Genomic DNA, 19,654 nt, shown 5'->3' with positions numbered 1-19,654 from the left:
CCAGAGGCTACAGCATCCTGGAATGCCCTGAGATCCTTTCCAGGGTGTCCCAGTGTGCCATGCAATGTTAGCCCCATATGGAATGCACACGTAACTTGCAAGATATACCCAGAGTCTTCAAACAGGAATTCACTATGTAAAAACATTCTGACCTGCTGTGAGCTTTTTAAGTTCTTTGCAACAGAAAAATTGTACTATTTTTCCATTGTCAAAAAAATGAGTGAAAACAAAGCTGATATTTTCCAAGAGGTGCCCTGAATTTATCAAGGGGTGCCTAGAGTACAAAAAAGGTTGAAAAACACTGCACTATGAGCTAACTTCCAAACTCTGGTCTTCAACACACTTTACAACCAGATTTTTAAGTCTTTAACACACTTTAGAATTTTTTGTTGTTTACTACTTAATTTTAATTAAGTACATGCTCTCCAAACAATAGAAAAGTCTGTACTGGTATATGAAAACAAGACAGACTGTATGAGAAGCAAGTCTTCCCTTGCTACCAAAAAACACAACCTACATTTTACCAGTTAAACAGAATTCAAACCCTAAGAGTTTTATTCTTAAAATTTAGAATCCCAAACACTTGGCTGTGTTCTAAGGTTGAGAAAACACTTTCTCCCTTAAGTGTAGTATACCTGCATCTATAACATACATGTTAGTGGGTACATCTACATGTGCAACTAATGCAAAGCAATAAACTCTAGAGCTATTTGAGCCACAGTGAACTGCTCCCAGGCACATGCACCTGGAACAGCAGCAATTTGAGCTGGGGTGGAACAGGCCCCTGGCTGACTGGGATGACTGGGCACAATTTACACCTGCAGTCAGCATCTACACGTGCATTTCAATGCAGTAAATTACTCCATAGTAGGATAGTACTGTCCCTGACAGTACTATCTTATGGTGCCATTAATTTACTGTGCACCAATACTGACACACGTGTAGACAGTGATGCTTTATTGCAGAGCTAATTAATCTACTCCACAATAAATGCCTGTGTAGATGCACCGAGTGTTTCAAACCAAGATGATGAAAGTCAGACCCTCAGTTAACCACTTAAATAACAACATCTGATTTTTCAATGAGGCGTAGTATTTAAAGCACTTACTGATAGGGATAGGCCTTGAATTTCTGGAAAGGTAACCTTTTCTATATTTAGGTGCCACAGCACAGAGACAGTATTAGTTTTTAGACTCAAACCCATACCGCAGCCTTGTTAAAATCAAAGGAAGTTGGAGATGATGCTTACCAAACTGGAAGTTGGAGATGATGCTGTACACACTGTAGCCAATGGCATTCGTGCAGACTGAGGAGTGTCCAAAACAGAAACAAGGGTTACAGCCCCTAGGATTTGCTGGATCCAGATTGAAAAACCCAGGTTTACATCTGAAGATGAGCAGGAGAAAGAAACTGAATTTTTCCACTGTTTTACAAACTCACAGGCATAGACCTAGAACATTCCACATTCAACAAAACAGCTGGAAGAGAATGAGGAAAAGCCATTTACCTCTCACAGTTGAATCCCTCCACATTGTCCTTGCAGGTACAGCGCCCTGTTTCAATGCTGCAGTCATCTGTGCTACCAGCAGTATTACAAGAACACGGCCTAAAACGGACAGGACAGTGAAGAAATAACACCCACCAAGGAATATGTACAGAAGCCGATGGAGAAAAAAGCTCATAGAAAATCCTCATGCTACTTGAACCTATAGATCAAGTAGTTTCTTCAACTTTTACTTCAATTACAGGCCAAGAATCGCTTACCTGCACCCAGCCTCTGAGAGAGAGTGGAACCCTGGCCGGCATCGATCACATTTATCACCCATTACACCAGATTTGCAGCTGCACCGACCATAATTATCACACTGTGTGCTGAGAGAGCCTTGAAAATAGGGAGATAAGGGAACTGCATTAGCCTGTGATGTTTCAGATCAAACTGCTTGTTCAAGAAAGCTGTATGGGATGGCTGGGGAAAGGAAAGAGAAGAACAGTGAAGTATAGCTCCAAGGATGAGAAAAACAGCTTGCCAACAGCCTAGGGGCTGCAACTAGTTAACATAAAATTTCTTATGCCACCATGACAGCTCAAATAACATGCAGATATGCATCTGTGCATAATAAAACTACACCAACCTTGGAATCCTCCTTTGCCATTTTATTATTTATGCTTTTGCTCTCCTTTTTATACTGGGTTTTCTCCTTTATTCTTCTTCCATTCTCATTTTTCTCCTTGCAACTTTATTTCATCCTTCGCCTTATTATTTTCAGCACAGCACCTACAACCTTCTCAGTCTTGACACTATTTTGTCCAAGTCCCTGCTTTACATCTACTCACCTTATTTTCCCCTTAGCCTGGATATTCCCTAACCAGTTTCCTCCACATTCTGTTTTCTTCTTGGTTCTGAGACAGAATTCAAGGGCAAAATGTAACTTTATTGAGCTATGTCCAATGGTGGAATTCATGACCTGTACGGGACTCCAAATTAAGTCTCACATTTTTAGCAAGGGAATTTCTTAAAGCTACAGTCTATTCAAATACAATGAATGTAAACTTTAGTTTCTTTCCTTGGAGAAAGACAGAAATGAGAGTCAGTTTGTGAGGAGACCCGTAAAATATTAAGAAACAATTTATATACAGGGAAAGCTTTTTGAACCTATTGAAGAGAGGATGCTCTCTCCTGAGCATCTGCTTGGCTGGCAATCTGGAAAAATTTAGTGTTCTAGAGTTAACCAAGGGGTGAAAATAAAATTTAACACAGCATTTTATAAGAAAAGGAATGTGTTCTGCCTTGCACTTTACGCTCTACTGCAAAAATTGTAGTATAGCGAAGTGAAAAAGTCCTAGGAGGATCAAACTAGCCAGAATGGATAAGAACAAACAGCTCACAAAACTTTTACTATATACAGGCAAAGTTCAAATCCTTTCAGCAATTCAGTCCATAATTATTTAGAAAATCACTATGCAGAGAAAAATATCACCCTGAATCAACCCACATACTTTAAATATACAGTGAATAGGTCAAACACTTCAGTTTTAAGATATTACTCCTTTTGAAATTTACCCCTTTACATTTGTCCATTTCTCATCCCATGCCCCTGCCTGCCATTAACATTGGGCAAAATCTGATCTCAACCTAAGTCCATGGAAAGCCTGGGAGTGGTGGCAGAGGAAGATACATACAGGCCTTCCTGGGTCAAAATGTTCTTGACTGTAAAACTCTCCTTCTGGAGTTGGAAAAGAGATAGGCCTAATACTGTCCTTCAATGGCTGATTTTAGTACATACTATGAGCACAGATTTATTTTGGCTGGTCTATTTTTAATCATCTCATCATACTTTAGTAACTGCTACCCTTTTATTTTTCCTTATTCCTCCTGTAGGGCTGGCCCATGTATGGTTTGGATGATGAACTTCACTACTCTTGGGTTTTTTCTTGTGCCAGAACTTCATTCTCATTAAAAGATAATCTTGCCATGTATTTTGACTTTTCTTTAACAATGTTTTGGAAAAATCTTGTTTGGCTCACACTGTGCGGTGCTTAGCTACCCCACCACAAATGCCTTATTTAAACCTTTAATAAAACAAAGGATTAGAACTGATGATGATCTGGATACACACATCTTCAAGAATTCTAATGGACTACATTCACTTCATAGTTTCACCTACCAGGTGCATGTGGGGGCATAGCATATCATGGTACAAAGCAAAAATTCATCTGGAATTCATCTGAAAAAAGCACCAACTGTTCAGGCATAGTATATGCTTAACATTTATGATCTGCACATTTTCTACAAAATATCAGACCTAAATAGACTCAAATTATGAGCAGATTTATTTCATATTTTCAAGTTCAAATATTACATCCCATACATTATATTTGATTAAAAGGTCAGTTTCAAAGTAGCTACAGATGTTTAAAGTGACAGGTGAAAATATTCTGCAAACCTACTTACCAACAGGGTTACAGTTACATGGGAGACATGCTTCCTCGCTTCCAAGGCGGTAGAAGTTTTCCCGGCACCTTTCACAGTTGGCCCCATCAGTGTTATCCAAGCAGCCTACACAATGGCCACCATGACCCGTAGAACGGTACAGCTCAGGATCAAAATAACATTCCTGAGACCGCCCATTGCAGTTACAGGCTGTGGGAAAGCCACAAGGTATAATTAGCCAATATTTTATCAAGATCTCCTACCTATAACAGACGGACATAGTGGGAGTGTCTACAAGTGCACTTTAAAGCACTTCAGTCTATTTTAATGCACATTAAAGCATCACTGAAAACACTGTGCTATGTAATGGCATTAAAACAAGCTAATGCCCATTAAAAGTAATTTAAAAACCATGCTCTTTAGTTAATGCACATTTTCCTAGCACCTCACAATGGAAGTACTTCAAGAGGGATGTGGAAAACCTAGACAGGGTCCAGAGGCGGGCTACTCGGATGGTGAGGGGCCTGCAGGTAAAGTCCTACAAGGAGAGTTTGAGGAACCTGGATCTCTTCAGCCTCCACAAGAAAAGGCTGAGAAGGATCTAGTGGCCATCTACAAATTCATTGGGGGGAGGGGGTGGGGGGACAGCAAGGAATAGGAGATGATCTGTCTATGAGGGCACTGCTTGGAGTTACTAGAAACAATGGCCACAAACTGACAGAGAGCAGATTCAGATCAGACATCAGGAACAACTTCTTTACCGTAAGGGTAACCAGAATTTGAAATGGGCTTCCAAGGGAGGTGGTGCTCTCCCTTACCTTGGAGATCTTTAAGAGAAGACTGGACAAGCACCTGGTTGGGGTCACCTGACACCAGTGCTCTTTCCTGCCCAGGGCAGGGGATTAGACTCAATGATCTACTAGGGTCCCTTCTGACCCTAAACATTTATGAAATCTATGAGGTACTAGATCTAATGGCACATTAACTAGAGTGTGTTAATGCACATGTAGACGCACCCACAAAATCTAATGGACCTGCTCCAGTAACAAACTGTAGGGGAGCTGGCAGGAGAGCAGTTGTATATGAGTATCATAAGTATATGAGGGCAATAATAAAAAATACACACACAACACCAACAGCATGTACAGCATCAGTCAGGGAGACTGTGAGCACTGGGAGAGGTAGAGAGGGCACAGATGCTAGAGATAAGCAAAGGCTTGGTCATCACAACCATGCAAAATCTAGATATCTATCATCTTATCCTCTCAACCATCAAAAGCACCAACATGAAATCAAAGCTTTTGGTTTCCTTTCGTTTAGTTGGTGGGAGGAGTTAACCTTTAGAAAACTAATGCTCCAGGGGAGATCAGTGCTCTCTGAGGCATGTCAGAAGGAAAACTAGCATTTTCCATTCTGCTTTCTCACCAGCTGAGTTAGTTTCTACTCTTCATGTTTCTCTCCCACACAATAATGCTGACCTCAGCCATACAAGCAGTATGAGAAGATAAAGGTGAGACCAGCCTTCCAGCTGTGAACTGTGAGAAAAGATTTTTTCCCCCATATGGAGCCAGATTACAAAATGTTTACATCTAGGGAAGTGAGGTAAAGCAAGACACTGTTTTAACTGAGCTGTCAGCTCAAGTCAGAGGACTTGTTATCCATATACTTTCAGACAAGAAGAAGGTTTTATTAGAAAAATCTTCCTCCTTAACTAAGCTATTAGAAACCATGGCTTAAGTTATAACAAAAGACCAGGCAAGGGAAACAGATTTGCAGCTGTAGAGATATACACTAGAAACACTGAATCTTTAAAGCAGACCAAGCCCAGAGGATGCCAGAAATCACCAAAGTAAGTTAGGAGATCAAGAATTCAAAATGCAAAGGGAAGATGCCACTGAGCTTGGCTTATCAAAAGGCCACGGCATTCATCGTGATCTATAGCAGTAGTACTCAACCTTTTGTCCCCATGAGCTAGGTGAGTGGCATGGGGCCAGTCCAAGTGCAGGAATGGGCCCTGCACCTCCCTCAATCTAGTGAGTAAGGCCACAGCCTGCAGGGTTTCCCATGAACTCATGAGGAGTCCCCATGGGCCATAAGATTTGGCACCCAGGGCCATATCTGGTCCACAGACCAGGGGTTGAGCACCCCTGATCTATAGCATGCTAAACCATACTTGTTTTCAAAGTGCCCTATAAGCACTGTTCAGTATCATTTTCTCAAATGCCACAAATGCATGAAATAACTCTGTTCTTTGATAGGTATGAACAAACATTTCACAGGATCGTTAAAAACATTTTTCTGCTAAGGCCCAGAAAGCCTTCCAGTATAACTCTGCACTACATTTCCAGAAATCTTCTATTTCAAGGCAAGAAAGTCCACAGGCTCATCATTATTGTATCCAATAAGAATTCTTGAGCATTTCTGAGCTATTCTATGAGAGAGATCAGCACACAATTCCTTTAGTGGAAGATAACTTAAGGTGAACACTGGTGGGTGAGTCTGTGTGCGCTCTGCAACCGAATATACTATAATAGACAGTGCTCTAGGTCAGGGACCTGAAGTTTCTGGACAGCATTTACCACAGTTGTCCTTTGATCCTTAATGGGACCTCTAAGCATTAACACAACACAAATAATAAATGACAACACCATACCTGCATGAATGAGTTTCATTACTAAAGGGTCTTCAAGTTCTGGATAATCAAATAGTAAGGGTCCACCAACAGAGATTTTGAGGGCTGATAGCTGATTTTTAAGGAGGCATACTGGCTGATACCAATCTGAGTATCTGATGTGCAGCTCTTCAGCTTGAAGAGCTCCGTGTAGCTGGCAAGTCTGGTGTGGTGGAAGTGAAGGGAAGGGGTGTGGGGGTGGGGCAGATGAGGCCCCTGTGTCAAGGGAGGGAATGAGGCTGGGGCTGACCAGCCAGGGTGGGAAGGGGAGTGGGACACAGCCACAAGTGGCTTGTTCAGGGAGCTGGGGGTGGGGGAGGAGGGAAGAAGGGGTGTGCCCCCCTGGATCTGTGCGGGGCAGGCTGCAGCTGCGGGCTGGAGCCAGGACCAGCACAGGACGGAGGCACGGTCTGTCGGGCAGGTGGGGGCGGTGCACAGTAAGGTGGAGGTGGCTCCAACTGCTGCATGCAGCGTGTCTGGTGCTCGTCTGGAGGCTCTGGCCATTGCTCCTGCCACTTGCCCAGGAGAGCATGGGGGAGTGGAGGGAGGCCCAGATCTGCCCAACTGGGAAGAGCCTGGGCCCAGTCTGCCCCGCACAATCCAGGGGCACATGCCTCCCCTGCGCCCTCCCAGGCAAGCAGCTGCCAGACAAGCATGGGACAAGCTGCACAGAGCAGTGGGACCTGCCCCCACCCCTTCCAATGACCCCCACAACAAGCTGCACCTCTGTCCCGTGCCCACCCTGACCCCAGCTGGGCAGCCCCTTCCCCGGCGCCACCCCCACACCCTCCTTCACCACGGGGGCCTTGATCTGCCTTCTGATGCCCCTCCCCTCTCCTCTTCCACCATACCAGACTTACCATCTGCACGCAGCACTCCACGTTGCTTGCTCTGCTCCTACCTACATGCTGAGCTGCGCTGTGCGTATGCACGGGCATTTTTTGGACAAATGATTGGCTAAATCAGGCCAATTTTCGGTACAGAAAATATTCTTTATATCAGTGCCATTCTGATATCAGACCAATGTACTGGTGCATCTCTATCAAATGGAATATGTCTTTTCAATTTTAGTGCTCCCTCCCAGTCAGAGGTATAACCCAGGAGTCTGGTCCTTATTCTCTAGAAGTTTGGGTTTTCACTATGGCTAGAGCTTTGCTGGAAATGATTCTCTTATTCAAATTAATATTTGAGGCCACCTGTTTTTCATTTGGAAACTGCTCACAACATCAGAGACCATAGCGGGAGCTGGGGAAGGGAGCAGGGGAAGAGGCAGGAACAAGGACTTTGAGAGCAGAGGGAAGGAGGCAGGCCCGAGCAACACTACCATGCTAGGGCTCCAAAACAATCACTGTGGCAAACTCTGCAGTGGTGGGTGGGGAGTGATTCCAGCACCTCTCCTAACTTAGCACCCAGGACAAGTGCCATTCTTACCCACACTAGTTAGTTACACTACTGAGTGGAGAGTCAAGTGATCCCAAGTCATTTGGGTGCTTTTGAAAATCCAACCTATGACTTACTGCATTATGTATTTTCACTCTGAGTAACGCACATTTGCAAGTTGTTTAAAATGCAAAGTCTAGTGTAGACAAAACGTGACAAAATTTGGAAAAAACTGGAGCTCACCAAGAGGCAGCAAAGGTAAGAAATGAAACTTCGTAACATTAAAAATGTACTGTATGGCTGTCCATTCCAGTCTGCCAAAGGCAGCAGTCCAGGTCAAAAAGAGTTCTCTTGAACACAGCCACTTACGCAAGCATTCACTGGCACTTTCTGCTGTTGCTCTTCTCCATGGCCGGTCATTGTAGAAAGGAAGGCACTTCTCACAGTCTACCCCAAATGTATTGTGTTTGCAGACACAAGACAGCTTCCCAAACTCATTCTTCATACACTCGCTTGCATGGCCATTACATTTACACCTAAATAATAGTAGAAATGAAAAACAGTGTATTAACTTCTACCATAATACATCATGAACTCGACAGATCTGGGCAACTCAAAGCAGGCTTAGTATCCAGATCATTGAGACTTATGTTTATGGGATTTCTCCTCAATCATGTCCTAGTGGTATTAAGATTTAAGCAAAGTGCTCCATGCTTTCTGGAAAAAGCAAATCCAAGTTTTGTGGGAAGCCCATCTGGAAATTCTGTGGCAGCTTCAGGTAAATAAAAAAAATGCTGAATAGCAGACTGAGTATGAAAATGACCACTACAACCGTCCCGATATCTTTTGTGCTATCAATTGTCTTATTAAATCAATTTAGTTTATGGTAGTGGTTTTCAATGTTTTTAGACTGAAGTCACCTTTTGTTAGGCTCAAGGCACCTCTCAAAAAAATGCCAGCTCTTAGTTTTCACTCATTTTTTGAATATGGAAGTAGTAATAGTGCAATTCTTCTGCTGCGAAGAACTCAGAATTCTTTTGACACTGCTGATTCTTATTTGGGTTTATCTTGTGAATCGTGTAGTTTTTTGCACACTTTGGGTAGATATGATTTCATAGACTTAATAGTTTTAATATTGTATCTCGCATTTAAATGGATCTCAAGGCACCTCAGGCTGCCACAGCACCCTGGTTAAGAATCACTGGTTTATGGTGCTCCCTGTTTCCATTTGCTGGAAGATTCTGTTTGTACTTGTACACCCACATGTGAACACACAGCACTGTAAAAAACTGTCTGTGGGCAGCTCATAGTTGGAGAGAGCTTTCAGATCTCAAAGAACAATTAGGAGGCTGTTTTGTAATCAATAGATTGGTGAAGCTTTCAATACTGGGGCCAAAATGGACGTCTCATACTCCTCCTCATGAGCAGAGAGAGAGGAAGTAAAACTGTGGGAGGGCCTTAAACTAATACATTTCCCCTACCCTACAGCTTTTACTGAATTCAACAAAAATGGCTAAGCACGACAGCTGCATGTTTCTGCTGTAAGCAGTAGTTAGTGCTGATATCTAAATTCCAAAGTTAATACCCTGCAGATGACAGTTCACATCTATAAAATTAAACTATTTGAAGGCAACCACTTACTGATTTCACTTGTGCTTTTAAGGTTTTATTTGGGGGAAAATAGTGTAGAGTCTGCAAAACATTCCTGCACCAAAAGGGGTATGGCAATAAATATCTGCCATTGTTGCAGAAGAGATATGGTCCTGCTTAGGGGAGATTCATTTCAGAGGTACAAAGACAAGATACCTTCTGTTTGCATGTTAATAGCTATTTCTCTCTGGATTGTTTTAATGCTTTTTGACTTGAAGGACAAGGAACAAACTCCACCCCCCTCCCGCCAAGCTTTGTTTTAAGGCTTGTTCCCTTCCTTCCCTACAGTTTCCAACAACATTAGTTTATGCATGTTAAGCCATTAGAAATTGTATGCAACTAATTCTGAAACACTTCAAACACTTAGTGTTTGCTAGCAGTGCTTACAGACTTCTTAAGACATTCTGTTGTGTTTCTACTTTAAGGCTTTAGGAACCAAAAACTAAACATCCACTGGGGGAAAAAAACATTAGTCTAATTAAAAGTAGCCCTATAATCAAAATTATGCCAGTACTAAGGCTCTAGTAGTAATTTACTCACCTGCCACCTACAGCAAAATCAGAAATTGCATAATAATAAGACTTGAGCACTTTTGGGTCATTAAAAACTTCATCTCCAAAGGTGTTCAGGCGATTAAGAGACACTCTGATGTCAGTAGCCGTCACCCATTCCTAAAAGAGAGACAAACCTCAGCAGGATGAGACTTAAATACCAAGAAAAAGCTCAAATGCACTTTCACATTCTGATGATTAGGATGAGTATTCACATAGAACAGAGTTATGCTAAAAGTCACTTATGACTACACTTAATCTCTGCTCAATGATTTTTCTCTCCTTACCACCTAAAATTGCTTCTTCTCTGTCCTGAAACTCTACCATTTCCTTTCAGCTCAAATGTTTTTCTTCAGATTAGGATTTTGTAAATTCCAAACAAATACATTTCCTAGTTCCTCTTTATTAATTCTGTATACTTTACCTTGTCCCCTCCATGTCTGGGAAATAAGGGGTATTACTTTCTTTTAAAAAAGAACACAGTACAAACTTGTATGACTGCAAATGGCACAAATCTAACCAACTGCAGTTCCCCTGCAAAGCAGCATGGCAAGAATGGAAAGCAAATCTAGGCTAGACTAATTCGCAGCCAAACACCCTGAGATACAAGTACAGAGGCAGACAGATATGCACATATCTGATGAGAGAGGGAGAGGAAGAAAAACAGACAAGTCAATCTGACTTAGAACATAAGAGCTTTTCATAATATTTATATAGCATCTTTAATACCACATCCTATCTTCCTCTAGCCTCTGCCAATGAATGCAATCTGCCCCCAAACTTCACATTAGCTTTTCCTAGAAAATGTTAGTTGGTCTCTAATAGAGGGGTGGGCAATTATTTTAGCTAGAAGGCAGCTTAATGAGTTTTGGTGAGCTGTTAGAGACCACAAGGGTAGCTTTGACAGGTGCCCTGCCCCCTGGTTGTTACTTTGGGACAGGAAGTCCTGCCCCTCGCCACTGGAAGTCCCTCCCCTTGCCCCAGAAGTACTCGGGGGGGGAAATGCATCTTGGAACTGGAAAAAAACCCCAAATCATATACTTTAAAAATCAAACATCTATTACAACATTTTAAATTTTACTTCAAAAAATATTTTGTCTTGATTTATGTGCATTTACATAGTACATATAGAAACAATTGCATAATAGCTCAAAATACAGTCTTACTCATATATGTTATGTGTGGGGGTGTAAGGGGGTGTATGTGGGAGGGTGGTTGGGGAGTGGGGTGTGTGGGTGGTAGAGACTATTTATGTGTGGGTATAGCAGACTGTGGGTCTGGAGTGGGGGTTGTGGAGGGCTGTGGATGTGTGTTGGGGGTATGGTCAGGCTGGGGTGCATGGGAGGGTATGGATGAGTGCATGGGGTGTACGTGGGGCAGGGTCCTCAGAGTGTGCAAGTCCCCAGAGCTGCATGTGGTGACAGCAAGTGAGCCCAGCCCCACCAAGCCCCATTGTTCGCAGCTTCCACACTTCCACCCGAGTTCCTGGCCACACGTGGTGGCAGCCTGCAGGGCCAGGCCAACCCAAACCCAGAGAGCACAGCTCCCACTGGGCCAGCCCAGCCCAGTTTTATATCATGTGACTCCCCATGCTCCTGACTCCCTTTCTCCCAGCAGGAGTCCCTGGCCCATGGCCTGGCAGGGCCTTACCTGAATCCCCACTCTGGTAGGGAGGGACGACTGGGAAACAGCCACAGGGTTGCCAGGCAAAAGCTTCTTGTCTCTAGCACCCATTGGCTTGGGGCTGGGGGCGGGTGAGGCCAGGCTGGGATGGGGTCGGTTGCTTAGATGGGCAGCTGAGCTTGATAATTCGTTTGGCTTATAGAGGAGCTCTGCAAGCTGGATGGAATCACCTGGCAGGCCAGATCCAGACTGTGGGCTGTATTTTGCCCACCTCTGCTCAAATCACTTGTTTTCTAGCATTTCTAATACAGTTCTCTTGCAAGTGTTGCATGAAAGTAATCTGCATGAAAATGCATTGATATGCTATTGCTCCACAGCTGTCACTCTTTAAGCAGTGCAATAAGGATACTCACATAACTGCAAGCACAAGTAAGAGTGTATGGAAATTCATGCATAGACAACTATTCCTAGGTTCTGAGAAGGGATGCTGCAGTACATCTATTCACAGAAAGTGAATCTGATTATTTCTCAAGACATCAGTACCAGGTTATTCACTCTCTCATAAGCCTTATTAATCCTTTTCAGCAACAATCTCTTAAAGTATTCTCTGCGAGAACCAGTTGCATGAGCTTGCTGAACTGTTTTTCTTTCACTGAAAAAGTTTCTCTCCCCTTCCCCTTTCCCTTTTTATCCTTTACGTGTATAACTGAGAACTAGATCCTTCTTCTCCTTCCTGCTGCTGGATACCAAATGGGTCATACACATATGGAAAGGTCATCAAAACTTGCTCTGTGTTCACATTGCTCTGCACTTTACAGAATTTTCAAGCAAAATGGAGGGGAAAGAATTTGAGAGTATGCTGATTGTAGCTGAAAAAGGAAGCAGGCAGGCGCTATGGAAAACATTGTTTTATTTCTCTTTGTTAAAGTTGTCTGGACATGTCATCAAGAAATGGAATGGGGAATAATTAACAAACTAGATAAACATCAGTGCTACCTGCTACCTCTAGAGGGTATCAGTAACAAAACCTTGCAGATACTAAAATTAAAACTTAACAGAAATCCATATAATTTAGTCTCTTATTTCTTAGAATAAATAAAGAATTATTTGGATACTTATTTAATTTATTTAGCTATAGGGGAACATATTACAGCAACAATCAAGGACAATTTGAACATAACATTCCGCTTTTCTGTAGTTTGTTCAGAATTTACCTAAGTGCATATGGCAAGTTTTTTAATTTATAATTATATTCCTCAATTCTCTCTCTGAACCACTACCGTGTGCCCTGCATCTCAGTCCTAAGCTCACCAGTATATTGACTGGCATGGACCCAGTTTCAAGCAGGTTTCCACAGCACACAAAAGACACATTTGCATGCCTCTTCAGCATCCCCATCCACATACCTGTAACACAGGACTGTTATCAAAGTTGTAGGCACTGGGTCGCCCCTCCAATGTTGAAAAAGCCACATTACCCCCCGTGAGAGGAGAGATGTCACTGAACTCATCTGTGCAGAGTGCCTGCTGCTCATCCTCCCCAGTCCGGATAAACCCTCTGTTAATTTTCTGATATGTATTTTCACAGGAGCCGCTATAATACTGGTAAGGTATCCATGGCCCATCCTCCTTTGTGCGCTTGTAGATGGCAAAGCTCTCAGGCCGACTGGTATGAAACTTCAGGCGCACATATGTAATGTCAAAGGCCTTTCCTGTGGTCAAAACATATTAAAAACACTGGTTAAAGAAAAAGGGGAAAGTATTTATACTTTGTTCTGCTCTCCTAATTAAGATGTTACCCAATCTTGTTGGTATAGTTCAATATAATTAAGACATTTTCCAGCAAAGCTCTGGTGCAAATTTCCTGCATAAACTTTTAGAGTAGCAGAAATATAATAAGAGACAAGTTCCTTGTCCAAATTAGACTCTGAAGGATACATCAGTTACTTGAGATTTTTTTTGTTAAATTTCTGAACATTTATTTAGGATGCTATAGTAAATTTATGAGACGCTGTACACCAAGGCACTTATGACTTCTAGATGTGAAGTTTAGTAGGGTCAGCACAAATTCTAAAAATTGTGTGCTAAAAATCCTAAATTTCTCTAAATGAATCCTCTAGCTCAGATACGTTTCAGGAGTGTAGGTTGTAGCCGTGTTGGTCTACGGACATAAGCAGACAAGGTTTTTTGGGTAAATGTTGAGCTGTAAGAACAAGGATGTCTTCTGGTTTGGAATTCCAAACTTAGTGCTACCAAACTACTGAGTCCAAAGTAAGAAACTGGCCTCACAAAACACATCTTTGCAACAGCCAGAAACTTAAAAACTTGGGAGCTTTCAGAAATAGGATGTTTTTAAAATGTGTTTAGAAAAAAATGAGGTCAATATTTCCACCTGTTTTTGGAGGAGAAGCTGAAAGAAAAAGATACTCCCTTCACCACAGAAATGAACGTAAAAATCTGCCTACCCCACATTTATGCTCTTGTACAACATTCATCATGTTAAACTCTCTTTCAGGATGTTTACGTTATTTCTGGCAACAAAGACTCAAACTTAGGCAAAGAAGTTGCTATAAAGCCCACCTATAGTTATGCTCTAGGTTCAAAAAGAACGTAGATTCACCATACAGCTACTACCTGCCTGTCCACCACATGAACAGTTACTCTATTATGTAGAATCTGGAGGTCCTACCTCCATGAACTAATGGTTCATGTGCATTCAAGAACCAGGTCTTGTCTTACTTAATTACTTCTCAATTTTCTAGCATTTCATCTATGAATATGTGAAGTTGTGCATCAGGGAAGGGGGAGGAAAGGTGTGGAACACTGTGGCCAGGAATAGGCGTTCACTTCTACCAGTGGAAATTTTTGGTCATTACAGTATGGTGTAAAAAGGTGCAGGGGGCAGCTGTTCTTGCACCTCCTGGAACCCAGAAGCTGCTGCTTGCTTCCCAACACCACCTCAAGCTGGAAACTCCAGTTTAAGGAGAAGGGGAAGCATCAAGAAGCTGCTCCTCTCATCCCCTTGAGATGGGGAGGGGTGGGAGCAGCTGTCCCCTGAACCTTCTCCACTGGGATGACCCCAGTCTGGGGAAAACAGAAGAGCCCTTCCTCATTGCTCAACTCCTCCTAGAACCCAGAGATAGCAAACAGCAACTGTCCCCCCTCATTTCCACAGACTGGAGTCACTGTGGTCTCAGAAGGCATAGGGAGCATTTCCCTACTGCTCAACTCCCCTCCTGCTTGACTCCTGGGGATAGGAGAGAAGTCTACAGGCATTCATTCTCCTGGCAGTAACTTTTCCTGGGTTAGAGATGGATTATTTTTCTTCTTTTACAATCACCTTTTTCTTTCTGGGAGAAACTGTGTGAATGCCTGTAGACTTCTATCAGGAGAGCTGCAATTCTCCCAGTACAAATGTTAATACCTGTATGTGGCCTCTATGAACCTAAAAGTGAACAATTATAGCGCAAAAATAATCGTATAGTGCAGTGGTTTTCAGGTGGGTTTTCATGAGCCCTTCTACGGGTGTTATAACATGGTGCTGCCAGGAGAAATACCCCACGTGACTCCTACAGAGGTGGACTGAAAATCAACTGTGGCTGGAACTCATTCTTTCTGCAGTCCCTCCTGGTCTAAACGCCACACACTCCTTCCAGAAACAGAGGTGTGCCAGGCATGTAGGACTGTCCTGCATCCCTCTATATTTCTGGGACAAGCAGGCGGGTCAGATCAGGAAGGACTATGGCAAGAGGGTATATTCTGGCTACAGCCCTTTGCACTGCCTATCCAGAGGGGTCAGGATGGGCTACAGCAGTCCTTTACACTGTTTGACTGGAGGAGCTGAGGAAACCCAAGTTAGGTAGGACCTTCCTTTTCCCCTGGGCATAGGGGAGTTGTGCCTAGGGTACAACACTCAATTATGCTTCTGCTCATGCCTCCTTTCGAGTTATCAGAAAACCCCAATACAGGCAGGAGCACATGGGAAGAGCCTGGTCGAGAACCACCAAGGTAAACTAAGACAGTATAACAGTGGTTCTCAACTGAGGGTGCCACCAAACTCGGAAAAGTTACGGAGCGGTGACTCTAAAAAGTTGGAAAACCACTGCTACACATACCAAAGCCCTCTACTTCCTATGCAGGTAGAGAATCAGGAGCAGCAAGGAACCTTTTTGGCTAGATATGGAGCCTTCTTTCACTCTTTTATGACAACCCTTACTATTAGAGGTGCACTGATACACTGGTCCCCTGTTGTATCAGCACAGATACAAGGAAAATTGACTTAATTGGCAATCTGCTTTTTTTGGCTGATGTGGCTGATAACATTACTGATAAATGCCCCGTGCAACCACATAGCCACAACACAGCATACATGTGGCCAGGAGTGTAGCCTGGCAGCTTGGAGAACAGCATCCAGCTGGTAAGTCAGTTGTGGGGGAAGGGGTAGGGGAGGGGTATGGGGTAGAGATCGAGGTCCCCATGGTGAGGGAGGGAGTGGAGCTGGGGCAGGTGCTGCCCAGCTGGAATGGGACAGTGTGGGATTGAGCCGTGAGTAGCTCATTGAGAGGGAGGCGGGGGTGGGGGAGAGGGAGGGACAGCAGCTATGCGCACCCCAGGAAGGCAGGGCTGGGGCCAGGGCTGTGCTCAGGGCAGACGGCGCTGGGAGGGAGGCTCGGGGGGGGGGGGGGGCTACAGGCACCCCAAAATTAGCTGTAACCCCCTCCCAGTGCTGCCACTGTTTGCCCCAAGCAGAACTTGGCCCAGCCCCCCTCCTGCCAGAAAAAGCCCAGCACTGGCCCCAGTCCACAGTGGCAGCCCACACATGCCCCCCACACAGATCCAGGGGGCATGTGCCCCCCTGGAGAACACATAGCAGCAGGAGCTCCTCCCCCTCCCCACACCCCTCCAGACAAGCCATGGCTCCGTCCCACGCCCTGTCCTGGCTGGGCAGCACCTGCCCCTCCCCCTGCCTCAGTCCCACTTCCTCCTTCAGCACAGAGGCCTTGGTCTGTCCCCCACCACACCCCTTCCCCACAACAGAACTGCTCTCCAAGCTGCCAGGCCGCATATCAGCAACTAGACTGATATTGGCCAATATGGCTCATTAAAAATTGGCCGTTGGTTTTGGCCTAAAAAAATCTCTATCAGTGCACTCCTACTTACTATCTGAAATATCAAAGGGCATGTTCTCATTCAGGTTATCCTCTGGTAAGAACAGAATAGGAGAAAAGTTTCCTAGTCAGTTGTGATTAAGCTGTCTGAAACTTTCCAAACCAAGAATACTTTAATTACTCACAAAAGAAAAAGACATTCCCACTTCCATGACAACAAAGTTAAAACTACCTTCCCCACCCCACATTTATCTCCCAATGGGATCATGGCAATCAACAAATAAACCTCCCTAATGGATTCTTCCCAGTGATTAGAGCATCTACCCCCATACAGCACACACAAACCACCCAGGGGATTCATACCCCCAAGAAGATACTTGACTTCTCAAAGCTTTTCTTTGCTTTGGTCTATGGCATTCCTGCCCTGTATCAAAGCCGAAATGCAGATGTTTCACTGAATGCCATTAGTATGGAGTACTCAAAGCTGAGAAATACCACTTGCATTAAGAGCTACAGGGTGCGGAGGTGGCAGAACAGAACAGTAAGAATCCAGCTTTCGTTCACCCTATGCCAAAATGAGGAATTGTGCTGAAACCTCCTACGTGGAGAAACATTTTTAACTGCTTCATATCTTTCAGAGTAGGGGTGAGAAACTGTCCTGAATTGGAAAAGCATTCTGTGTGGAGCCATTCAGAAACACGGCCACTTCTGTTACAGCAGTTTAAGTAATTTCAGCTAAGATTTGCAAGATAACTTCCACTACTGTCCAGCACAGCATTAGAAGACAATAGTTACTGTTCACATTCTGCAACAATCCAGACAGACAGTATGCATTGGCTGCATGTCCTCCACCCAGATTACAAATGACAGGGATGGGGGGGAGAAGTGGAATTTATCAATGGCCTGTTAAGAGAGCTGTTTCTTTGCTACTTACAGCCAAATCTCTAGTGGCTGCAATATGGCAATATAAGCTTACTTGCAGTCATACCCTGCAATCACTGTGGGAACATCAGTACTTTAAACAGGTACAGTTAAGTACCAGAGCAATGTTAGTGGTGTAGGTTGTAGCCATGTTGGTCTAAGGACATGAGCAGACAAGGTTCTCTGGGTAAATCTGATATCAGGTTGTCAGAGCAATGTTAGGTTACTCTTCAGTGCTCTAAAGAGTTAAAGTGACAGTGGGAAGGGACCATAAAATGCTTCAGCCACCTTCCTCACAGAGCTAGTTGGCTGTGAGAACATTTCCCAGGATGAGGTATACAGCTGCACACCAGCTGTTATTGTTCCACCTCAGTGGACAGATTGTGCACAGACAATCTCACTAATCAAGAAATCCTGAAGCTAAATAAATGCTGGATTTTGGATTAACTGTACAGACAACTTCATATAGAAAAATTAAAAATTATGGACACTGAAGCATATAGAGAGTAGAAAAGCCAAAAGTGGGTTTACTTTAACACAGAGGAATCCTCTTTATTGTTTGGTCTATGCCATTCACACCATTTTATAACTTTTTGCCATCCACTCCAAGAAAAATATTGTTCAACCTCTGTTGTATCAGCCACCAGTCCTTTACTTGGAACAAAAATGGACTAAAAGGATTTTAGCTGATAAGTCCTGTGATGATTAGCACTATCACCACACAAAAGTTGAATTGATTTAGCTTACATTTTAAACCAATGTAAAGACATACAGAGGGTTTTACATCATTTTGAAAGCTGTTTATTTCAATTTAGTTTAATTTTGGTTTGCATACACTTGTTTCTTGTTGACTCAGATGAAATTAAAATAAGCTTGCCTGAAGCAGAAAGAGTGTTCACCTAGACTCTCACTATTTTAACTGAATGGATATTAAAACATTTTTGCTTTAAATTAATCCAAATCTGGCACAAATATGCCCTAAATCTTTAGGCAACTAGTAACTCCAGAAAAGATAAATTTTGCTTTTCAAAGTCAGTGCAGGACCAGGCATTTTACATGAATGCAGTCCTTACCTCATTACTATCTTGCAATTTGCTTCTACTTGCTAAAAAGTGGTTGACAGCAATAGCCAGAAAAATCAAGAGAGTCTAATTTCTAAGGTAAATTACCTAACACCTGCAAGGACAATTGTGCATAAAGCAGCAATTAACTATGCATGACAGAACCAGGGCAGACAAGGTTCTTTGGGTAAATCTGATATCTTTTATTACCCCAACTGAAGAGTTGAAAAAATTGTTCTTTACAAGCTTTTGGGCACAAATACCCTTTACTTTTTTCCCCCAACTATTCAGTTGGTCTAATAAAAGATACTGCATCAACACAGCTACAACCAGCACCCCAGAACCAGCAGGGGGAGCAAAACAGTTCAGTGTACTGCGGTGGTACTCAGCCTATGGCTTATAGGCTGGATCTGCCCTGCAGGGCTCCACACAGGCCCAGAAATCTGGTGGCGAGTGCACCATGTTAATGGCTCACTGTAATTAAACTGCCTCCCTGCGCCACTCCTCTAGTCTATGGGACTGGATAGGCGAAGCACCACTGGTCTAGTGTGTCATAATTTAAAAGGCAATGAGGTCCCCCAGGGCTCGGTCCTTGGGCCCACACTGTTCAACATCTTCATCAGCGACTTGGACAAGGGGGTGAAAAGCATCCACTAAGATGTGGGGAGAAGTGGGCATGTTAGAAGGGAGAGACAGGCTACAACTAGATCTGGACAGGTTACAGGGGTGGGCGGATGAGAATAGGATGGGTTTCAGTAC

At 43.4% G+C, this 19,654-nt stretch overlaps 1 protein-coding gene across 1 annotated transcript in view; it reads right to left on the bottom strand.

Annotated features, from left to right (window-relative positions):
- LAMC1 (laminin subunit gamma 1) overlaps window positions 1-19,654 on the bottom strand; it is a 152,630-nt gene that overhangs the window by 27,695 nt on the left and 105,281 nt on the right. Inside the window, exons 2-8 of the mRNA XM_090048173.1 lie at window positions 13,213-13,517; window positions 10,173-10,303; window positions 8,352-8,518; window positions 3,953-4,141; window positions 1,765-1,882; window positions 1,508-1,606; window positions 1,250-1,386 (exon numbers count right to left, since the gene is read on the bottom strand). Coding sequence (XP_089904299.1) covers window positions 1,250-1,386; window positions 1,508-1,606; window positions 1,765-1,882; window positions 3,953-4,141; window positions 8,352-8,518; window positions 10,173-10,303; window positions 13,213-13,517 — 1,146 coding nt within the window. The remainder of the gene's footprint in view (window positions 1-1,249; window positions 1,387-1,507; window positions 1,607-1,764; window positions 1,883-3,952; window positions 4,142-8,351; window positions 8,519-10,172; window positions 10,304-13,212; window positions 13,518-19,654) is intronic.

Source organism: Crocodylus siamensis, chromosome 5 (assembly GCF_052110815.1).
Source record: "Crocodylus siamensis isolate JL-2025a chromosome 5, ASM5211081v1, whole genome shotgun sequence".
Classification (NCBI taxonomy): domain Eukaryota; kingdom Metazoa; phylum Chordata; order Crocodylia; family Crocodylidae; genus Crocodylus; species Crocodylus siamensis.
The sequence above is the reverse complement of the archived record's forward strand: the minus strand, read 5'-3'. Positions and strand labels throughout refer to the sequence as shown.